General features: G+C 40.9%; 1 protein-coding gene across 1 annotated transcript in view; it reads right to left on the bottom strand.

The window, feature by feature from the left end:
* Positions 1–741: 741 nt before the first annotated feature.
* Positions 742–20,910, bottom strand: part of FAM227A (family with sequence similarity 227 member A) — a 60,264-nt gene continuing 40,095 nt past the window's right edge. Inside the window, 5 exon segments of the mRNA XM_060306193.1 lie at positions 742–880; positions 11,753–11,826; positions 11,829–11,955; positions 18,029–18,181; positions 19,915–20,072. Coding sequence (XP_060162176.1) covers positions 742–880; positions 11,753–11,826; positions 11,829–11,955; positions 18,029–18,181; positions 19,915–20,072 — 651 coding nt within the window.

The raw sequence follows: 20,910 nt of genomic DNA, 5'->3' as shown, positions 1-20,910 counted from the left end.
TAAAATCCCTTCATGATTTGTCCAGGAATCTTCTCCAGGCTCACCTCTCCTGGAGCCCCTCACATACTTTCTTGACCTCCTGCCACATTACTTCCTGCCTCTGAGCCTTTGCCTCTGCTGCTCCATCTACTGAGAATGCCAACCCCTTGCCTCATCCACCTCCTCCTGCCTTACAAACACCTTATCTTTTCCAGACTCAGGTCAAGGGACACCACTTCTATAAAATGTGTCTGCATGGCTCCCAGGCCATTGCATTCTTTGTCTCCTTTGTCTAACAGCACTTCTGGAACTTATGGTATTTATTTGTTGATATATCTGCCTTCTCTCTATCAGACTGTGAGCCCCTTGAGAATAGGGACTGTGTCTACTGTTATTTACCCAGGGTCTGCTGCAGGGAACTTTTGAAACCTCTCCAAATCTGGGCTTGTTGCTGTATAAAATGCACTGGATAATCTCTACCTCATAGGACTGTTATGAAGGTTAAAATGAGGTCATGTTTGTATAGTGTTTACCTTAGTGCTTGGTACAGAGTGAACAGTTAGTTAATGGTAGCCATGATTATTATATTATAATTTAATATTGTTAGCACGACTAAAAGTAGTGACCTAAGCAAAAATCTCCCCACTCCTGCTTTTCACTCAGCCTAGGAAAAACTATAGTGGAATCCTTCCCCTATCCTGGGAATAGTTATTTCTATTTCTCAGCGTTTGGCCACAATTTTCTTTTTCTCCTGTTGTTGTTCTACCTGGTAGCAGAAATATCAGAGATTTTGTAGGGACTTCCTAGTTCCAGGGAATGGAATTCATCAGGGCTTGATGGTGAGAAGGAAGAGTAGTTCAACTTCTGTTTCCATTCGCTTTCCCTCTCCTCTTTTTCCTTCCTGTGGGGGAAACAAAAAAGACATCAACAAAAATTGGCTCAAAAATTCAGTGCGATTTCTTCAAAGGTTTCAGTAGAATCTTGATAGGTATTGAAAGAAAAAGTTTACAAAACAGTCAGTAACATTGGCAATAGCAAATAACTGAAGAGTTATTCAGTTCAGAGTGTGTTCAGTGTGTTCAGAGTGCTGAACACACTGCAACGACTCCCTCATTCATCTTCTAAGTATTGACTGAGGACCTGTTGGGTGCCAGGCCCTGCACTAGGCCCTGGGAAAAAAAGGTCATCTAGGGCAGTATTCCTGACCTTAAGGACAAACCTCAATCTAGGGAGATGGACAAGCAAATTTATAACTAGAGTAGGCTATGTTCTGTGGCATGTGATCAGGAAAGCACAAGACAATACCCTGAGAAGGCAAGTCAGGGAAGACTTCCTGGAGGTGATGCCTGAACTGGGTTTTAAGGGTTAGTGAGGGGTTAGCTAGATTAAGAAGTAGTCGAAAGGGTAGGGGAGGGACAGACTGGGAGTTTGGGGTTAGCAAATGCAAACTATTATATAAAATGGGTAAACAACAAGGTCCTACTGTATAGGACAGGGAATTACATTCAATATCCCAAGATAAACCATAATGGAAAAGAATATAAAAAAGAATGTATATTTATGTATAACTGAATCACTTTGCTGTACAACAAAAATTAACACAACATTGTAAATCAACTATACTTCAATTAAAAAAAAGAAGTAGTTGAAGGATAGTCAAGTCTGAGGGAATGACAATAATATTGGTGAATTAAAATAGTTGGCTTTTTGTATTTCTGAGAATCTAATATGGATATCAGAAAGACTGCTAATGAGTGACCATTGAACTTATAGTATTCCATGGCTCAAACAGGTGGGCCTCAAGCTAAACTCCTAGTATAAAAAAAATGTGGTCTTTTTCTGGTTTGAAGGAAAATTTCGACTAGAAGGTTTAAGACTGAAAGTTTTCCTTGGCTAAATTTCTTAACTCATTAAGCTTTGGTTTCTTCATCTCTGAAATGGAGAGTATAACACCATCTATCTGTGATACAGATGGTTAGTTAACAACCCATCATCCACTCTCCCCTTTTACTTTAGCAATGGAGCCAGATTTAAAAAAAAAACCCGTCACACATTTCCCAGCCTCCTTTGAAACTAACATCACCATGTGACTAATATCTGGCCCTTGAAATAAACTGGTACTGTTATATGGTATTTCCAGGCAGGTTATTAAAAAGGGAGAGGGTAATAGGAATTGACTACACATGGGCATGAGGGAACTTTCTGGGGTGATAAAAAATTCTAAAGCTAGATTGTAGTAATTGTTGCAAATCTCTGTAAATTTACTAAAAGTCATTGAATTTTGTACCCTTAAAGTGGGCAAATCTTACGGGAAATTGTACCTCATTAATATTATAAATATTAATTATAATATTTACAATTATATCATAATTATAAATATTAATAATTATTATTTTAATAAAAGAACATTTTAAATGTTTTTAAAACAATATTTTATTAAAAAGAAAGAAATTGGGCTTCCCTGGTGGCGCAGTGGTTGAGAGTCCGCCTGCCAATGCAGGGAACGCGGGTTCGTGCCCCGGTCCGGGAAGATCCCACATGCCGCGGAGCGGCTGCGCCTGTGAGCCATGGCCGCTGAGCCTGCGCGTCCGGAGCCTGTGCTCCGCGACGGGAGAGGCCACAGCGGTGAGAGGCCCGCGTACCAAAAAAAAAAAAAAAAAAAAAAAGAAAGAACGAAATTGCTGTAGCCATGTAGTCACATTCTAGCAATGAGACATAAGTGGAAATGTTGTTTGGGACTTCTGTAAGTGCTCCTTAAAAGAGAATGTGGTTATAGATTAAAAGTAAATGAATGCAGAAAAATATACTGTGCTAACACTGATCAGAAGAAAGCAAGAGTAGCTATGCTGATTTCAGACAGAGCAGCCTCGAAAGCAAGAAAAGTTATCAGGGATAAGGAAGGGCATTATATAACGATAAAGGGGTCAGTTCTCCAAAAAGACATAACAATTCTTAACGTGTATGATCCTAACAAAAGAGCATCAAACTACATAAGGCAAAAAGTAATTGAATAACAAGGACAAATAGATGACTCCACTATCATCGTTAGAGACCTCAACACCCCTCTAATCAGAAATGGACAGATCCAGCTGGCAGAAAGTCAGCAATGACATAGTTGAACTCAACAATACCAACAATCAAATGGATGTAATTGACATCTGTAGACTACATCACCCCAAAACAGCAGAATACACATTCTCCACAAGCTCACATGTAACATTCCCCAAGACAGACCAAATTCTGGGCCAAAAAATATACCTTAACAGATTTAAAATAAGAGAAATCACATTATGCCTGCTCTCAGACCAAAATGGAATCAAACTAGAAAATCAGTAACAGAGATAGAGCTGGAAAATCCCCAAATACTTGGAGATTAAACAGCATACTACTAAATAACACATAGGTCAAAGAAGAAATTTCAAGAGAAATTTAAAAATATTTTGAACTAAATGAAAATGAGAATACAACTTATCAAAACTTGTGGGATTCTGGAAATGCTCCTTGAAAGAGAATGTGGTTGCTGAGTGTGCTGAAAGCAGTGCTTAGAGGGAAAATTATAGCATTATATGCATATATTAGAAAAGAAGAAAGATCTGAAATCAATCATCTAAAGTTCCCACCTTAGGAAACCAGAAAAAGAACAAATTAAATTCAAAGTAAGCAAAAGAAAAGAAATAATAAAAATTAGAGCAGAAGTCAATGAACTTGAAAACAGGAAATCAGTAGAGAAAATCAACAAAACCAAAATCTGGTTCTTTGAAACTATCAATAAAACTGATAAGCCTCTAGCCTGGCTAATTAAGAAAACAAGAGAGAGGACACAAATTACTAATATCAGAATCATGAACATTAAAAAGATAATAAAGCAGTACTATAAACAACTGGTCCATGAAATGGACCAGTTCCTTTTTTTTTCCAGCCTCACTGTGTGGTTTGCAGGATCTTAGTTCCCCGTCCAGGGATTGAACACGGGCCCTGGCACTGAAAGCACTGAGTCCTAATCACTGGACTGCCAGGGAATTCCTGGACTAATTCCTTGAAAGACACAATATGCCAATAGTCACACAAGAAGATATAGACCATATGAATAGAACTATATATATATTAAATAAATTGAATAAAAAATTAATAACCTTCAGAAACAGAAAGTAGCAGGCTCAGATGGATTCCCTGGTGAATTCTATCAAACATTTAAGGAAGAAATTATACCTATCTACAATCTCTTTCAGAGGATAGAAGCAGAGGGAATACTTCTTAACTCATTCTACCAGTCAAGAATTACCCTAATACCAAAACCAGACAAAGATGTTACAGGAAAAGAAAACTATAGACCAATATCTCTCATGAACATAGATGCAAACATCCTCAACAAAATATAAGCCAGTCAATCCAACAATGTATAAAAATAATTTTTTATACACTAGGGCTTCCCTGGTGGCGCAGTGGTTGAGAGTCCGCCTGCCGATGCAGGGGACACAGGTTTCATGCCCCGGTCCGGGAAGATCCCACATGCCGCGGAGCGGCTGGGCCCGTGAGCCATGGCCGCTGAGCCTGCGCGTCCGGAGCCTGTGCTCCGCAACGGGAGAGGCCACAACAGTGAGAGGCCCGCGTACCGCAAAAAAAAAAAAAAAAAAATTATACACTGTGACCAAGTGAAATTTGTCCCACGTATGCAAGGCCAGTTCAGCATTTAAAAATCAATTAATATAATCTGACACATCAACAGGCTAAAGAAGAAAAATCACATGATCATATCAATAGATGCAGAAAAAGCACTATAAAAATCCAATACCCATTCATGATAAAAACTCAGCAAACTAGGAATAGGGGGAACTATTGCAACTTGATAAAGAATATCTACAAAAATATTCAGCTAACATCATACTTAATGGTGAGAAACTTGAAGCTTTCCCACTAAGATCAGGAACAAGGCAATCATGCCCCTCTCACCACTGATTTTCAACACTGTACTGGAAGTTCTAGCTAATGCAAAAATACAATACAATACAGTAAAACGTATACAGATTGAGAAGGAAGAAATAAAACTGTCTTTGTTCACAGACGACATGATCATCTATGTAGAAAATCCAAAAGAATTGACGAAAAACTTCCTGGAACTAGTAAGTGATTATGGCATACTTGCAGGATACAAAGTTAATATAAAAAAGTCAGTCGTGGGCTTCCCTGGTGGCGCAGTGGTTGAGAGTCCGCCTGCCGATGTGGGGGACACGGGTTCGTGCCCCGGTCCGGGAAGATCCCACATGCCGCAGAGTGGCTGGGCCCGTGAGCCATGGCCGCTGAGCCTGTGCCTCCGGAGCCTGTGCTCCGCAACGGGAGAGGCCACAACAGTGAGAGGCCCGCGTACCGCAAAAAAAAAAAATGTCAATCGTGGGAATTCCCTGGCAGTCCGTGCTTTCACTGTCGAAGGCCTAGGTTCAATCCCTGGTCGGGGAACTAAGATCCCAAAGCTGTGCGGTGCGGCACCCCAAAAAATAAAAATAAAATAAAAATTTAAAAAGTCAGTCTCTTTCCTATTGATATATATCAGCAATGAGCAAGTGGAATTTGAAATTAAAAATACAATACCATTTACATTAATACCCCAAAAATGAAACACTTAGGTATAAATCTAACAAAATATGTATAAGATCTGTATGAGGAGAATTACTAAAGCTCTGATGAAAGAAATCAATAAGAACTAAATAAGTGGAGAGATATTCCAAGTTCATGGATAGAAAGACAATATTGTTAAGATGTCAGTTCTTCCCAACTCGATCTGTAGATTCAATGCAGCCCTAATCAAAATCCCATCAAGTTATTTTGTGGATATCGACAAACTGATTTGTAAAGTTTATATGGATAGGTAAAAGACCTAGCACAGACAACACAATATTGAAGGGGAAAAACAACACTGGTGAACTGACACTATCTGACTTTAAGAATTACTATAAAGCTACAGTAATTAAAACAGTGTGATATCAGTGAAAGGACAGACAAAGAGATCAATGGAACAGAATAGGGAGTCCAAAAAGAGACCCATATAAGCATAATCAACTGATCTTTGACAAAGGGGCAAAGGCAATACAATGGAGCAAAGACAGTCTTCTCAACAAAAGGTGCTAAAACAACTGGACATACACGTGCAAAAAAAAAAAAAAAGAATCTAGACAGAGACCTTACATCTTTCATAAAAATTAACTCAAAAATGGAGCATACACATTTTGAGCAAAACTCAAAAAAAAAAAAAAAAAAAGCAAAACTATAAAACTCCTAGAAGGTAACATAGGAGAAAATCTAAATGACCTTGGGGTTGGTGATGACCTTTTAGATATAACATCAAAGGCTTGATGCATGAAAGAAAGAATTGATAAACTGGACCTTATTAAAATTAAAAACTTCTGGTCTGCAAAAGATAATGTGAAGAGAATGAGAAGACAAGCCATGAACTGGAAGGAAATATTTGCAAAAGACACACTTGATAAAAGATTGTTTTCCAAAATATACAAATAACTCTTAAAACTCAGTGATAAGAAAATAAAAAACTTGATTTAAAAATGGGCCAAAGGGACTTCCCTGGTAGCGCAGTGGTTAAGAATCCACCTGCCAATGCAGGGGATACGGGTTCAATCCCTGGTCTGGGAAGATCCCACATGCTGCGGAGCAACTAAGCCTGTGAGCCACAACTGCTGAGGCTGCGCTCTGGAGCCCAAGAGTCACAACTACTGAGCCCACGTGCCACAACTACGGAGCCCACGTGCCGGAACTACTGAAGCCTGCGTGCTGTGACTACTGAAGCCTGAGCGCCTATAGCCCGTGCTCCGCAACAAGAGAAGCCACCACAATGAGAAGCCCCCAAAGGTCTTAACAGATACCTCACCAAAGAAGATATACAGACTGCAAATAAGCGTATGAAAACATGCTCCACATCACGTCATCATGGAAATGCAAATTAAAACAACAGTGAGATACCACTACACACCTACTATGGCCAAAATCCAGAACACTGACAACACTAAATGTGGAGCAAGAGGAACTCTCATTCATTGCTGGTGGGAATGCAAAATGGTACATCCACTTTAGAAGACAGTTTGATAGTTTCTTACAAAACTAAACACACTCTTACCAAAGGATCCAGCAATCACACTCGTTAGTATCTACCCAAAGAGTTGAAAACTTACATCCACACAAAACCCTGCACATGAATATTTATAGCAGCTTTATTCATACTCGCCAAAACTTGGAAGCAACCAAGACATCCTTCAGTAGGTGAACAGATAAACTATGGTACCTCCAGATAATGTAATATTATTTAGTCCTAAAAAGAAATGGGCTACCAAGCTATGAAAGGACATGGAGGAACCTAAAATGCATATTACCAAGTGAAAGAAGCCAATCTGAAAAGGCTGTATTCTGTATGATTCCATCTATATGATATTCTGGAAAAGGCAAAACTATGGAGACAATAAACAGATCAGTGGTTGTCAGGGTTTTGATGAAGGGAGGGATGAATAAGAGTAGCACAGAGGATTTTTAGGGCAGTGAAAATACTCTGTATGATACTATAATGATAGATACATGTCATTATACATTTGTCTTAACTCATAGGATGTATAACACCAAGGGTGAACTCTAACATAAATTATGGACTTTGAGTGATTATGATGTGTCACTGTGGGTTCATCAGTTGTAACAAGTATACCACTCTGGTGGGGAAAGTCCATAATGGGGGTGGCTCTGCAATGTGGTGGGGCAAGAGTGCATGGGAAACATCTGTACCTTACTCTTAATTTTCCTGTGAACCTAAAACTCCTCTAAAAATACATTTAAAGAAAGAGAGAGAGAGGGACCGAGAGACAGAGATTGAGAATGACATTAGCCCCCTTCTTCCCTTCCTTCTTATAGTATCTGGTCTGGAAAACAGACAGGTTGCCTGGAACTCCAGCAACTTCCGTCTTGGTGGAACACGGAAGTCCCAGAGGAAGGATACCAAGGGCTAGGATGGTGGAGCCTGGCTCCCTGAAGCCCGTGAAACACCGTATCAGGCTATATCATCTACCTTCAGACTTCTTTTATATGTGAGAATCAACCTTTGGGCCATTGTTATTTCTAATTTTTCTGTTATATATGACTAAATAAAATCCTAATTTATATATTACATCAAAGAATTGTTCTGAGAGTCAAATGAAAATTGGAAGTTTTTCTTGTGCTTTTGTTTTTCTTTCTGGGGAAATTAAAGAGGCTACAGTCTTGGGCATAGTAGATTAGTAGAAAATAAAAATAGTTAAGCGGAAGTTGGCCCTACCAAATGCAGGATCTTTACCCCCCTTTCCTTTCCTCTGTTTCCAGAATGCCATTAGCCGGGCATATGTCCCACAGGCAAATGATTGGAGGATTCTTCTCCTAAGAAACTGAATGGCTGATATTGGAGAGTCTCTCAAATGAGAAAGCTGGCTTGCTTCCTGATCATGAAAAAAAAGAGAGCCAACCAACTGAGAAGTCATGACCACTGATACCAACTTCCACTGTCAGCTTTTTAGAGCTTCACCCCTAAATCTAAAGACAGCCCAGGGGACTTCCCTGGTAGTCCATTGGCTAAGACTGCGCTCCCAGTGCAGGGGGCCGAGGTTCCATCCCTGGTCAGGGAACTAGATCCCACATGCTGCAACTAAGAGTGAACCTAAAACTAAGAGTTCTCATGCCACAATTAAAGATCCCGCATGCCGCAACTAAAAAAAAAAAAAAAAGATTCCCACGTGCCGCAACTAAGACCCAGCGCAGCCAAATAAATGATGAGAGTTCAAAGGTGAGAGTTCAAAACAAGAAAACAGTCAAAAAATGTAAAAAGGTACCCAAGAAAAGGAACCCACAGAAATAATATGGGGGTCAGAAACTTTAAAAATAAAGATTAATGTTCTCAGTAATAGATGAAAATATTGCACCCATGAAAAAGTATAGAATGCTATGAGAAAGAAACAACCAAAATATAAGACCTCACTCTAGGAAATTAATACTACAGTAGAATTCTAAAAATTAAAAGGAGTCATTGGAGGATAAAATGTAGAGACTCCTCTCGAAAGTAGGACAGAAATTCACACAGATGCCAAGAGGAGAATAAAAATAAGAAAATTAGAGAATCAGTCCAGGAGGTATAACAACTGAGTATAACAGCTCCAGAAAAACAGAGCTAAGAAAATAATGGGAAGAAAATTACCAAAGAAATAATAAAAGAAAAATTCTCAGAATTGAAGGACACTACTCTCCAGTTTGAGAAGGCTTCCCAATCCCAATGAAACATATTAAGAAAAAGAGTCATACCAAGGCACATGATTGTGAAACATCAGAATAATAGGGAGAAAGACAATATCTTAAAAACTCCCACGGGGGTTGGGGGTGGGGAGGGTGGAGGTGACATACAAGACCATAGGAATCAGAACGGCATCAAATTTTTCAACAGCCAAACTAGAAAGTAGGAAAAAAAATGTTTTCAAATTCCTGTGGAATATTGACTTTGAATTTTATTCCCAGCAAAACATTTGTCAAATATTAATCAAGAGCAAAGTCATTTTGGACATGTAAAGACTAAAAAAACTTTCTACGTACCTTTCCCTTGAGAGTTACTAGAAGATGTGCTCCAGCAAAATAAGTAAACAAGAAAGAGAAAGACATGTGACCTGGGAGACTCCAACAAAGTGAAGTTGACTAAGGGAAGCCCTAGGATAATGGTGAAAAGAAGCCCCAAAAGGATAACTGAGAGCAGACCTTGAGCACACCAGTCCAGACTGGAGGAGGATGAGGGCCTGAGAAGGAGAACTCCAAGATTAAAAAAATGAAGAAGAAATTATCAGAATATATTCTCATTTTCAGGATCTTCTGCCACAACTTTTTCTTAACCTTAGGAGTCTACATCTGCTTGCAATGGAGAGAAAAAGGACAAGCAGCTAACTGCATCTGTCCTGGTTATGATCACGTTACCTAACAGAATATATTAATATGATATACATAGAATATATATGGTACATTTGAGAATATGGAAAATGATGCTGCTTGGTTTTTGATAGCTTTTAACAATCTGGAAAACCTTATCAACAGATAACGTCTAAAAGGAAATCAAGAAATGCATATGTAAGCATGTTATTTAGAATAATGGATGTAAATTCCAGAATTGAAAATTATAATTTCTGTAGACTCTTGGATGCCTATGCACTACAGGATGGTAGAATCTAGAAGGTGGCATGTGAGACCCTCTGATGCCCTTCATTGCCTCAACTCTCCCTCACTCTCTAATCAGCCAGACCCAACTGCAGTCTGGTAACTTTTAGCTCTGCAAATTGGCTTGAACATCTCTCTGCCTAGAGTTCCAGCCCATTCTTCCCCTCCCCCCTTGCCTAGCAAATATAAAGAACTGACTGCTCCCTACTCTGTTCTCTTTTGAAGTCCTCTCTCAGGAGCTATGCAATTTGTTGCATGTTATCTATTTCCATGTCTTTTTCCTTCTTCTATACTATGAGCCCTTGAGGGCAAGAACTTTAACTTATTTATTTCTTTGTATCCTTAGTGCCTGGCATAGTAGGTCTTCAGTCAATGTTCACTTGGCTTCTCTGTACCCTCAGTTTTCTATTCAGTAAAATGGGTGTTATGCTATCTAATGGGGTTTTGTTGAGATACAAATAAACTGCACATGTTGTTTTTGTCTGATGGCATCTCACCAATTCTACCCCATGTCACTGACTTTGCCTTGTTCTCTCAGGCTGCAGGGACGGTCAGGTCTGGCTAGTAATAGCACTGCTTCTTCCTGAACACAGTGTTGGTTCAGAAGGGATGTGTGGAACCATGAACCAAGCAGAGCCATTGAAACCGAGAAGGGCCCTGTGGGGCTCCTGGACACAAAAGCCTTTTTGTCCCTTCTTTCTTGTAGGCAAGACTCCAGCCTCCATGACTTTCCCTGAGTTCCAAAGGTCAGAAGAGCAGACAAGAAACCACCTGAGGCAAGATTAAAGGGACCAGAGAAGCTCATCAAGATTAGGAGACCTGAGATGAGACTAAGGGAGTGCAGGCCCTGCACACACCCTAATCTTGTCAGCAACCCTGCCCTTGAACTACTGCTATAAAACTCCTCATCAAATCCTCCCGGGTTGGGACACACAGTTTCGAGGGCAGGAGCCCTCTGTGTCCTCCTTTGCCTGACAAAGCAGTAAATCTCTTATTTTCTACTTTACCCAACACTGTCTCAGAGATTCAGTTTGGCACCAGTGTACAGAGGCTGAGCTTTTGGCAACACCATCAGAGACTTTTATTGAGGCTTGGTTTATGGAGGCTGGGAGAGGGTGTCTCTCTTCCTTTTAGGTCATGCACTTATAAGGATATAGGGTTGGGGCTGTTCTTGGCCCTCTTTCTTTCTTTGAGGGCAGGGGCAGCTTGAAAAGCAAGCCAGCACACAGAGGCAAAGAGGGTCAAGAAAGAAAGGGAGAGAATCTGAAAATATCATTGAGCCCTTAAGTCCATCGTGGCTGCAGCCAGCCTGAATGTGGCCTCTTCCCAGTTACTGAAGCCACGAGATGTTCCTTCCACTCAAGCTGGTTTGAGCTGGGTTCCTGGCACTTGCAACCTATGAGCTCTGACTCATAATACACTTTGTAAAGTAAAAATGCTTGGCATAGAGGAAGCACAAAGTCATTGGTAGCTCTTACTACTGCCATTAATAATAATAAAAATAAAGTGAGAGTTGAGTGACTAACACATAAAAGCGAGTGGACTTTTATGTATACTTTTCCACGTATTAAGAATTCCTAAAGTGTTCACATTTCTACTTTTCCCATGGTCTTCGTTCAAACAAACCTCAAAAGAAACGCAATCTCCCTCTGATGGCTTCTTCTAGATTTCTTTTCAGGGGAGTCCTCAATGAAGGTTGAAGGCTGGATGAACATGTGGTTCGCCTGTTTTTTGTCTTTTGCTCTTTGATCAATATTCTTCATCTCCCTGTGGGGAAAATCACAAAGACACATGGAAAAAGACTAAAGAGTCAGCGTTATCGTTTCACTCTATTTTCACATGAAAAGAGAGGCAAATATTTACCAATTCATTCATTACATCTGTCAGGAGCAACTGACTGAAGCAGAAAGCTGACTGCGCCGCAGCAACTCAGTCACTGAGCCCCTGCTATGTGCTGGGAGTCATATAGCCCTGGGGGACACAGGGGAATAAGATGTGGTCCCTGACTCAATGGATCATACTCAAATTAGGAAGACAGGTGAGGAAAACCAACGACCTGAGAGAAAGCTGAAGCATGAGCTTGAGGGCAGGCTGAATTCAATTTGGGGCTCTGCCATTTGCTGTGTGTTCTTGGGCAAGTTACTTAACCTCTCCTTGCCAGTGTACTCATCTCAACATGGTAATGTAATAGAACCTACGGTAGTGGTGAGGATTAATTCACTTACCATAGGTCAAGCGATTAGCACAGTGCCTGGTACATAGGAAGTGCTCAATTAATGTTGCTGCTGCTGCTGCTGTTATTATAGGAGAAGGTTTTCAGTGGAGCACGTTCAGATACGTTTGGGGTACTCAACGGAAATGCTGAGCTGGAAAATATACCAGCTGATGTGTGAAATATGAGTGGACCTCCACTCGATGAAGAAGCAGGTTATGGACACTCAAGGCAGCCAAAAAACAACAAATATACATTCAAGTGAATTAAGATGCTGTCATATACTTCTCTGCTGCTGCAGAATAGATGTAGAAAGACTGGTGTTAAGAAACCAGTGTTGAACTTGGCCTAAACCAGTGGTTATTCCAACAGTGAGGGTCTTTCCCCAAGTCAAAGGAAAAAATTGTGTTGACACAAAATTCTCATTTTTGGCATCTTCTGCCACAACTTTTTCTTAACCTTTTGAAGCCTGCGTCTGCTTGCAGTGGAGAGACAAAGAACAAGCAGCGACCTGCATTTGTCCTTGCTGTGATGACATTTTCTAACAGGAAAACTTGGTCGTAATTCCTTGATAATATTTTCTATATTGTCATCTCTTGATTTGTTGAAGTCTATACATGTCTTAGGCTCCTACTTTCCACTAGTGGAAGCATCTTTAGCTTGTATGAGAGAATCATATGTTGAAACGTTTCATAAAACTCTGCAAAGGGCATTTTGAATTGCGGGTGCTTTGCCCCCATACAAGTTTAAGGATCAGGGCTCTGGACTCACAAGGAAACTAAGTTCTGCAGCAGCAACTGACCCCGCTCCTTCATTGTACAGCTCCATCTGCATGTGCCAGCTAGGCTCTTCCTCCACCTAGAGCAGAGACCCCAGCAAAACAGCTGCTGGATCGCCTTTTCTAAGGGAGACCGCTCGCTAGGCCTCCCCAGTGGCAAACTTTCCAACTCCAAGGCCCAGTGCTGTTTTGGCCCCTGCACTCTTCATGGTGTGGGGGGTCACACATATTACCTCTAATAGCCGTCATTTTCTGAGCACTTCCTGTGAGCCAGGCACTAAGCTCGACATCTCCTTTAACCTACACAACTACTCTGTGAGTAGTGTCCCTGTTTTGTAGATGAGGTATCCAAGCCTCACATGGGCTAAATGATGGACCTAAATCATACTGAGGGTGAAACAGAGCTGTTCCTACAGCTTTGGTCTGTCCAAGGTCAATGGCAGTGCTCCCAGCTGATACGCTACATTAGGGGAACAAGTGGTAATTGATGTCCCAAAAGAGTCCTAGCCCCCCTACAAGTATCAATACTATTCCACAGGGGCATTTGTCACCTTTTGATCTTGTTACGGCCACCATTAAAAAAAAAAAAAGATAGTGTTCAAAAATTTAAACATTTATAAAAGTAAAGAAAATTGTATAATTAACATCATTTACCCATTACCTTGCTTTATTAGTTATCAATCTGAAGTCAGTCTTGATTCATCTGTTACTTCCTTTGCCTCCCATCCCAAGGGTTATTTTAAGGCACATCCCAGACACCATGTCATTTCATCCATATACACTTCATTATGTACCTCTTTAAGACATGATTCTCAAAACATAACTACAAAACTATTATCATGTCTTTAAAAAAGGGAGTATACCAATAAAAGGAATTTCTTAATATCATCTAAAACCAAGTCAGTGTTCAAATTTCCCCAGTTATTTCATAATTGAGATAATTATCTCAAGCGGTTGATTTAAGTCAGGATCCAAACAATGTTTTGATTAATATATCTCTCCAGTATCTTCTAAACAATAACAGCACCTCCTCCCTCTTTTATTTTCCTTGCTTTTTATGTACTGAAGAAACCAGGTTATTTGTCCTACAGAATTTCCCATTCTGGATTTGTCAGTTGCACCCCTGGAGTGCTTGACAAGGTCCTCTGAGCTCTGTGTGTCCTTTAAATCGGTGGATGCAGATGGTCACCATTTTTTAAAAGTCTCTTGAAGTATAACATACACACCAAAGCGTGCACAAACTCTAAATGTGCACCTCGAGGAGATTTCACGTGCTGAGCGTCCATGTAACCAGCTCCCAGATCAAGAAACAGAACGTTGCCAGCCCCCTAGAAGCCCCCTCATACGCCTGCTCAGTCATACCCTACTTCCCCAAGGGTAGCCCTGCCCTGATGTCTAACAACATGGATGTATTTTAAGGCCACCAGTTTTTTCTGGAGACAAAATTTGGAGGAGCACTTTATTAATAGAAGCCATGCTGAGTTTCTTATCTAACAAAAAGTGGATGTATTTGGCAATGTAATTGCTAACACATAATTACAAAGTTTCTCCTGACTTAAAAAATCTTTACTATAATTCACCTGATAAGGGTGTCATTATTCAAAAAGGATTTCCTTATATATTTCTCAAATAAATATTCTGTAGGCTTAATTTGTTTTGTGTTGGTTTTTTTTTCCGGCCACGCCATGTGGCTTGAGGGATCTTAGTTCCCCAACCAGGAATTGAACCTGGGCCCTTGGCAGTGAAAGCGGAGTCCTAACCACTGGATCACCAGGGAATTCCCTCTGTAGGCTTAATCTTGAATATTCTATATGAATTTAATGTTAACCCTAAACTATTTTTGCCTTGTTAATGCCACAGCTGGGTGTGGCTATGGGGCTAAGTTCTGGCAAATGGAATGAAAATGGAAGGTATATTTGTGACTTCCAGGAGGAAGTCCATCTTCCTTCCTACTGGCTGGAATGTGGACCTGATGGCTGGAGCTTGAGCAGCCATATTGGAACATGAGGCTGAGGATTATGGAGCAATAAGATAAAAGGAGCTTGGACCCCTGACACTGTGAACTGCCATATCTACTGGACTCCTTTTAAATGAGAGAAATAGATTTGTATCTTGTTTTAGCCACTATTTTGTGCTCTTCTGTCACTGGAAGCCAAATCTAATTCTAATTTATACAATCATTTACTGTGGGCTTGGTTATGAAAAGGCTTTACATGCCTTATTTTATTTGATCAATACAACCCTACAAAGTAGGAAATACTATCTTCATTAAATCAACAAAGAAACTGAAGCTAAATGACCTATGTGACAGATCAAATATCATAGAGCTAGTAAGTGAAAAAGCCTATATTCTGGCTGTAGCTCTGCCATTCATGGGTCCCACCCTCAAGAACTGTTACAACTATTGGAAGAGACAGACATTACAAAACAATGTCTTGTAAACAAAATAAAATGCCTGGTGCATAGAAGGTGCTGAAAATATTTGCTGGGACAATGAACTACAGAACAAACAGCATAATGAACTACAGTAACAGAGGCAGAAGCAAAGAACCCTAAACAGCAATTCCTGTGTGCTCTCCCTTAACCCACCGTGACCTTCTCCTCCCTCACCTGCACCTCCAATCTCTCCCTCTTCATATAGGCTTGAGTCTTCCACCTTATTTTTAAATAGCCCTGTTACCATCCAATCTTGCCTTTTGATTCAGAATTTTGTTCCTCTGCCTCCTAGTTACTCCCCCCTCCCACCCCCACATGGGGACTCATACCTTCCCCTTAATGTCCCATGTTCTAGTGTCTGACTGCTCTCTCTACCAAAGCACCAAACCTGTCTCAGCCCCAAGTTTCTGTGTCTGGCACTCACACTGCTAATTACTACTTCCCCTTCTTCTCTCAGCTTCATTCTCTGTTGGTCTGCCTTTATATATAAGCTCTCCTCCTTCCTTCTGGTCATTCCTTCTCCCTCTGCCCCATACTCTATCCTCTCCCACATATGCAGTTGCCCTCTAAGGTTCTGTCCTTTGACCTCAGCTTCCACATCTGTAAAATAAGGATAAACAACTGTGCCTATCTATACACACCATTTTATAACGTGATTTGGGGGCCATTAATATGTTGTGACCATCTTTCCTTGTAAAATAGAAATAGATCAACATCACCATTTTTTTGGCTGCAGAGTACGGACGTTTGATAGTTTATTTAATCAATCATCTTTTGATGAAAGTTTAGGCCGAACTGCATTTCTGTGCTGGTGCTTAACAAGCGTGTGTGTATGTGTTGTTTGTCTGTGTCCCAGCACATTTTAGAAATAACTTCATTGTATCACTTTGCATAACAAAGTATTTATCTATGAGTTCGTATTTTTCTTTCTCTCATATTATGGCAGATATAGATGGCTGTCTAGCCAATAGCAATTTCCCCCTTTCTCCCCTGCAAACTGAATCCAGTTTTGTTTTGGATAACAAAGTGACCAGTTCTGGTCTAATCCAGTCATGCAAATCTCCTTCTCCTTTCTCAGATACTTCTCAAGCTTCTCTTTCACGGTGGCCACATGAAAGAGTTATGGGGGCAGGCAGAGAAGACATGTGAGACAAAGAGTGAAAAAAGAAGGTGAGCTCCTTTTTACCAAAAAAAGAAAAAAAAAAAAAGCCAGCTAATAAAAGCAGGAGGAATAGTAGACGTAGAAAATCACCATTTTGCGGCCCCAAAGGTAACAACGGATTCAGGCAAAGACCGTGGATGGATGTTAAAACCACTGGATGAATGTTGTTGGGATAGCATATTCACAGTCTCAAAGAATCACACCATTCACTGCTGACTAATTAGAAAGGCAAAAATGTAGGCTTACAATGGAGAGCTCTGGCAGAGGCCACCTTAAATAAGCAGCGGGGCAACCCGACATTAAGTTTCTCCTAATGAGGTGTAACAGGAATTTACAAGGTCTCTGTGAAGTATTCTTGGCAAAAAGACTTAACCTGAATCTAATCAGTCCTCTAGTACAGATCCAATGTCCATCTTATAGGAAATATGAGATCAATTGGAACAAGTTAAATGATACCCCGAAGAAATAATCAGAAAAATCCAGAACGTGGCTTGAGCTTTTCAAGAAAGTCCATGTCATAAAAAATAATTATAATAATAATAACAAAGCTGGGGGCCAGGGCACTATCATAGACTAAAAGACACCAAAGAGAGAACGTCGAAATACAACACCTCCAGGTATTGGATCCTTGAATGGATCCTGGAGCAGCAAGTAAAACCAAAAATGGTACTTTGGGCACAACTGGGGAAATTTTTATTTGACCTAATTATTAGAGAGAGAAGGAAAAATGTGGCAAAGTGTGAATAATTGGTAAACGCAGTGGGGGCATAATGGTGTCCATGGCACTGTCCTTTAAACTTTTCTGAAAGGTCTGAAAAGTTTCTAAATATAATAAAAATATTGAAGAGGGAGAAGGCAGAGGAAAATGTTCATAATATGCTGCTAATGGGGAGGAAGTCTAAAAACCGTCTGGCAGTACGATTACTACTTTTGTTTAGAGATCCAGATGTATGTGTCCAGGAAAAAAGATTGGAAGAATTTATAGAAAAATGTTGGCAATGTGTACCTGTAGGTGCTTTTCCAGGTTCTTTGTTTGTTTTCATTGAGCATAAATGTTTTTGTAGTTAGGAAAAAAATAACTTTATGAAAATATCCGGCCTCTGTTATCGTGGGGTTTACATTCTGACCACAAGGAAGCGGAATGCGCTTCACGGGTCATTACAGGGCTGGACCCCAGTTACAAATTAGTGTGATGTGTTGCCATAGACAAATGCTGAAACCACGCCTCTTCCCCTGAAGGCCCCTTAAATACCTGAGGAAGTTGTTGTGCAGCTCCTCCAGGTACGCATTGAAATGATTCCACTCACTCCAGTGAAACTGGTTCAGCTGGTGGAGGTCGTCCCTCCGCTTCTTCATGTTGCTCAGGGTCAGCCTGATGACCTCAGCGTATGTCAGGGTGGACTCAGTGGCTTTCATGTCGAGGAAAACCCCACACTGTCAGTTGGTATTGACTCAGCATTATTATTAGTGGGATGTGTCCAGTACACGGGGAGGAGGTGGGTGTGATAGCAGGATGGGGAAACCGACCTGGTTCTGGAAATCTGAGCAGGAAACCACTCCATGGCCTGCTTGGGAAAGAGAGAAGCTATCCTCTCCATGGCTAGGCCATTCCCCATCTTTTAATAAAGTCTTTCTCCCCTCCTGCTGATGGAAGGGCTAGGAAGTGCTTGTTTTAGACTACCATCTAAAATTCTTACTCTCTTATCACAGTGGTGAACAGGAAGGGATTCCAACTTTCCTTTCCTCTCAGGTCCAGTCCTCATTCCCCGTCTCAGGTTTGTATGTTGAAAAGTTCTCTCTACCTTCGCCACCCCTCCACCCCTTCTGAACTGGTCAGAATCTCAGCCACACTCATCACGAGCTGTGGGACATCAGACAATCTATGTCATCCTCTACGTCTCCATTTCCTTACCTATAAAATAGATAGCACCTACCTTAGATGATGTTAATGATGATAATGATAGTCACTATTTTTTTTTAGTGCCAGCTGTATGCCATTTAATCCTGGTCACAACGCTACTGATTTGGTATAACCATCCTCACTTTAGGAATGAGTTGATAAAGACATTGAGCTTAGAGGTTACGCTGCGCACGTGAGATCTTAAAGCTAGTGGGTTGCTGAGCTGGGACGCAAACCGGGGCTGTGTATCCCCAACCCAGGCTCCTTCTACTACACTATGCTGTCTTTACAGCACAGTGAGGTGATATAAGGGAAAGCGTTTTATAAACAATAAAGTACTATGAATTGTGTGTTGTTAATCCCTGCCTACAGATATATAAATACGCTTGTGGGTATGAAGTGCTGTAGGGCACGAGTTAAGTCCTACCTACTTCATTATGAAAGCTCCTCCTTATGGGGCGCTGTATGCTGATAGGTAACGTTCAATCATTTGTTACCTGCCGGGCACTGTGCTAACTAAGCCTTTACTGGTGTTGTGCCTGTTCTCTGCATCACAACTCTATGAGGCGGGTACTCTTATCTCCATCTTATAGATGAAAAAAATGAGGCTCAGAGAGAAGCTGGAACTTGTCTAAGATCACTCAGCTGGTGAGCAGGTGAGTTGGTTCCTAAATCCAGGTCTATTTGATTCCATGTTCTGACCCTCTACGGTAAACTGTTAAGACTCAGGACACCAACGCATATCACACCTGTTTTCTTAAGATCTGAGCTTTTTACCATATTTTTAGGATAAATGTCATGAGGGCCAAGAATTTGCTGATGGGTCTGGGGAGGGGTGTGTGTGAGGAGGGTGCTGGAAGAAACATACCCCTAGACACCAAAATTCCTGATCAATATATACTGTGGGGTCAGTGAGCATCTAGGAGGCATTACTGAGTTGCAAAATATGTTAGAGTCCCTAAGTAGTCCATTCTTTCTGGTAGAAAGGAAGAGATTATTGCACACAGGGAAATTCGACTTGCCCAGGGTCCCACTCAGCCAGTGCATGAGGCAGATTTGGAATTAAAATGAGCAAGATTCCGACCCGTAGGCTCGCAACAATGGTCACCCTTGATGGGCCCCTACTATGTGGCAGGTGCTGTGCTAAGGGCTGGATGCCTGTCTCTTCACCCCTGCTTCTGGGAAGAGGAAGCAGGGGCCTGGAGTAATGTGTGCCCAGCCCACGGTGGAAAGGATATGGGATGGTCTTGGTTTTTTCCCTCCTGACCATCAACACGTCTCTGCCAGGCTGCTGCAGAGAGGCGTAGTTCAGGAGGAAGTACACAATCAGAGGGCTCTTCCCATAAATGTTGAAGAGGTTTGAAGTCATCTCAGGGCTTTTGCAGGCAGGGTAAGACTGAGTAGGAAAGAGATAGGAAAAAAAATAAAGGATATTATCATTTTTATGGCACATATTAAGAAATGTAAAGGTACTCATATCCTTTATCTAGTAACTCCAGTTTTAGGATGCTATCCTAAGGAAATTACCCACAAGAAAAAAAGATTTAGGCACTATAATGTTTACTGCAGTGACAATTACTACAGCAAAAGGTTACAACCACCTAAATGTTCAAGGACCTGTTGACATCTCTACCCAAAGGAACAGTACGCCACTATTAAATTGTTTATGAAGAGTTGGTACTAAGATATTGTTTCAGATATAACAGTAATTTTAAAAATCAAGATACAAAATTAGGTAGATAATATTATATATTTTATATAAAATGAATATAATTATATGAAATCAATCAACCAAAAAAAAAAAAAGGTAGATAAGAGACTAGAAGTGTAGTTACCAAAATGTTAACAATTCGTTCAGCAAATATTTACTGGGTGACCACTGTGTATACACACTGATCTAGACACTGGCCTTTCAGCCGAGAATAAGACGAATTCCAGCCCTCACGGAGCTTGTATCATAGTTGAGAGAAAAACAATAAACAAATCAACATGATACTATGGAATAATAAGGGCTTTAGGTAAGAATCGAGTAGGGCAGGGGGTGTGGGTGGTGGGATGGGAGACTGGGGAGGAGAGGGATCTTTTCCATGGGGAGGTCAGGGAGGACTGCCCGGAGGAGGAGTGATCCCGGCAGACCCTGAATGATGGAAGGAAGATCTGGGCGATGTTCCAGGCAAAGGGGACAGCAAGTGCAGGAGACCCCAAGGCAGACAGGAGCTTGGTGTGGCTGAGGG

The sequence above is a fragment of the Globicephala melas genome, chromosome 10 (assembly GCF_963455315.2).
Source record: "Globicephala melas chromosome 10, mGloMel1.2, whole genome shotgun sequence".
Taxonomy (NCBI): domain Eukaryota; kingdom Metazoa; phylum Chordata; class Mammalia; order Artiodactyla; family Delphinidae; genus Globicephala; species Globicephala melas.
The sequence above is the reverse complement of the archived record's forward strand: the minus strand, read 5'-3'. Positions and strand labels throughout refer to the sequence as shown.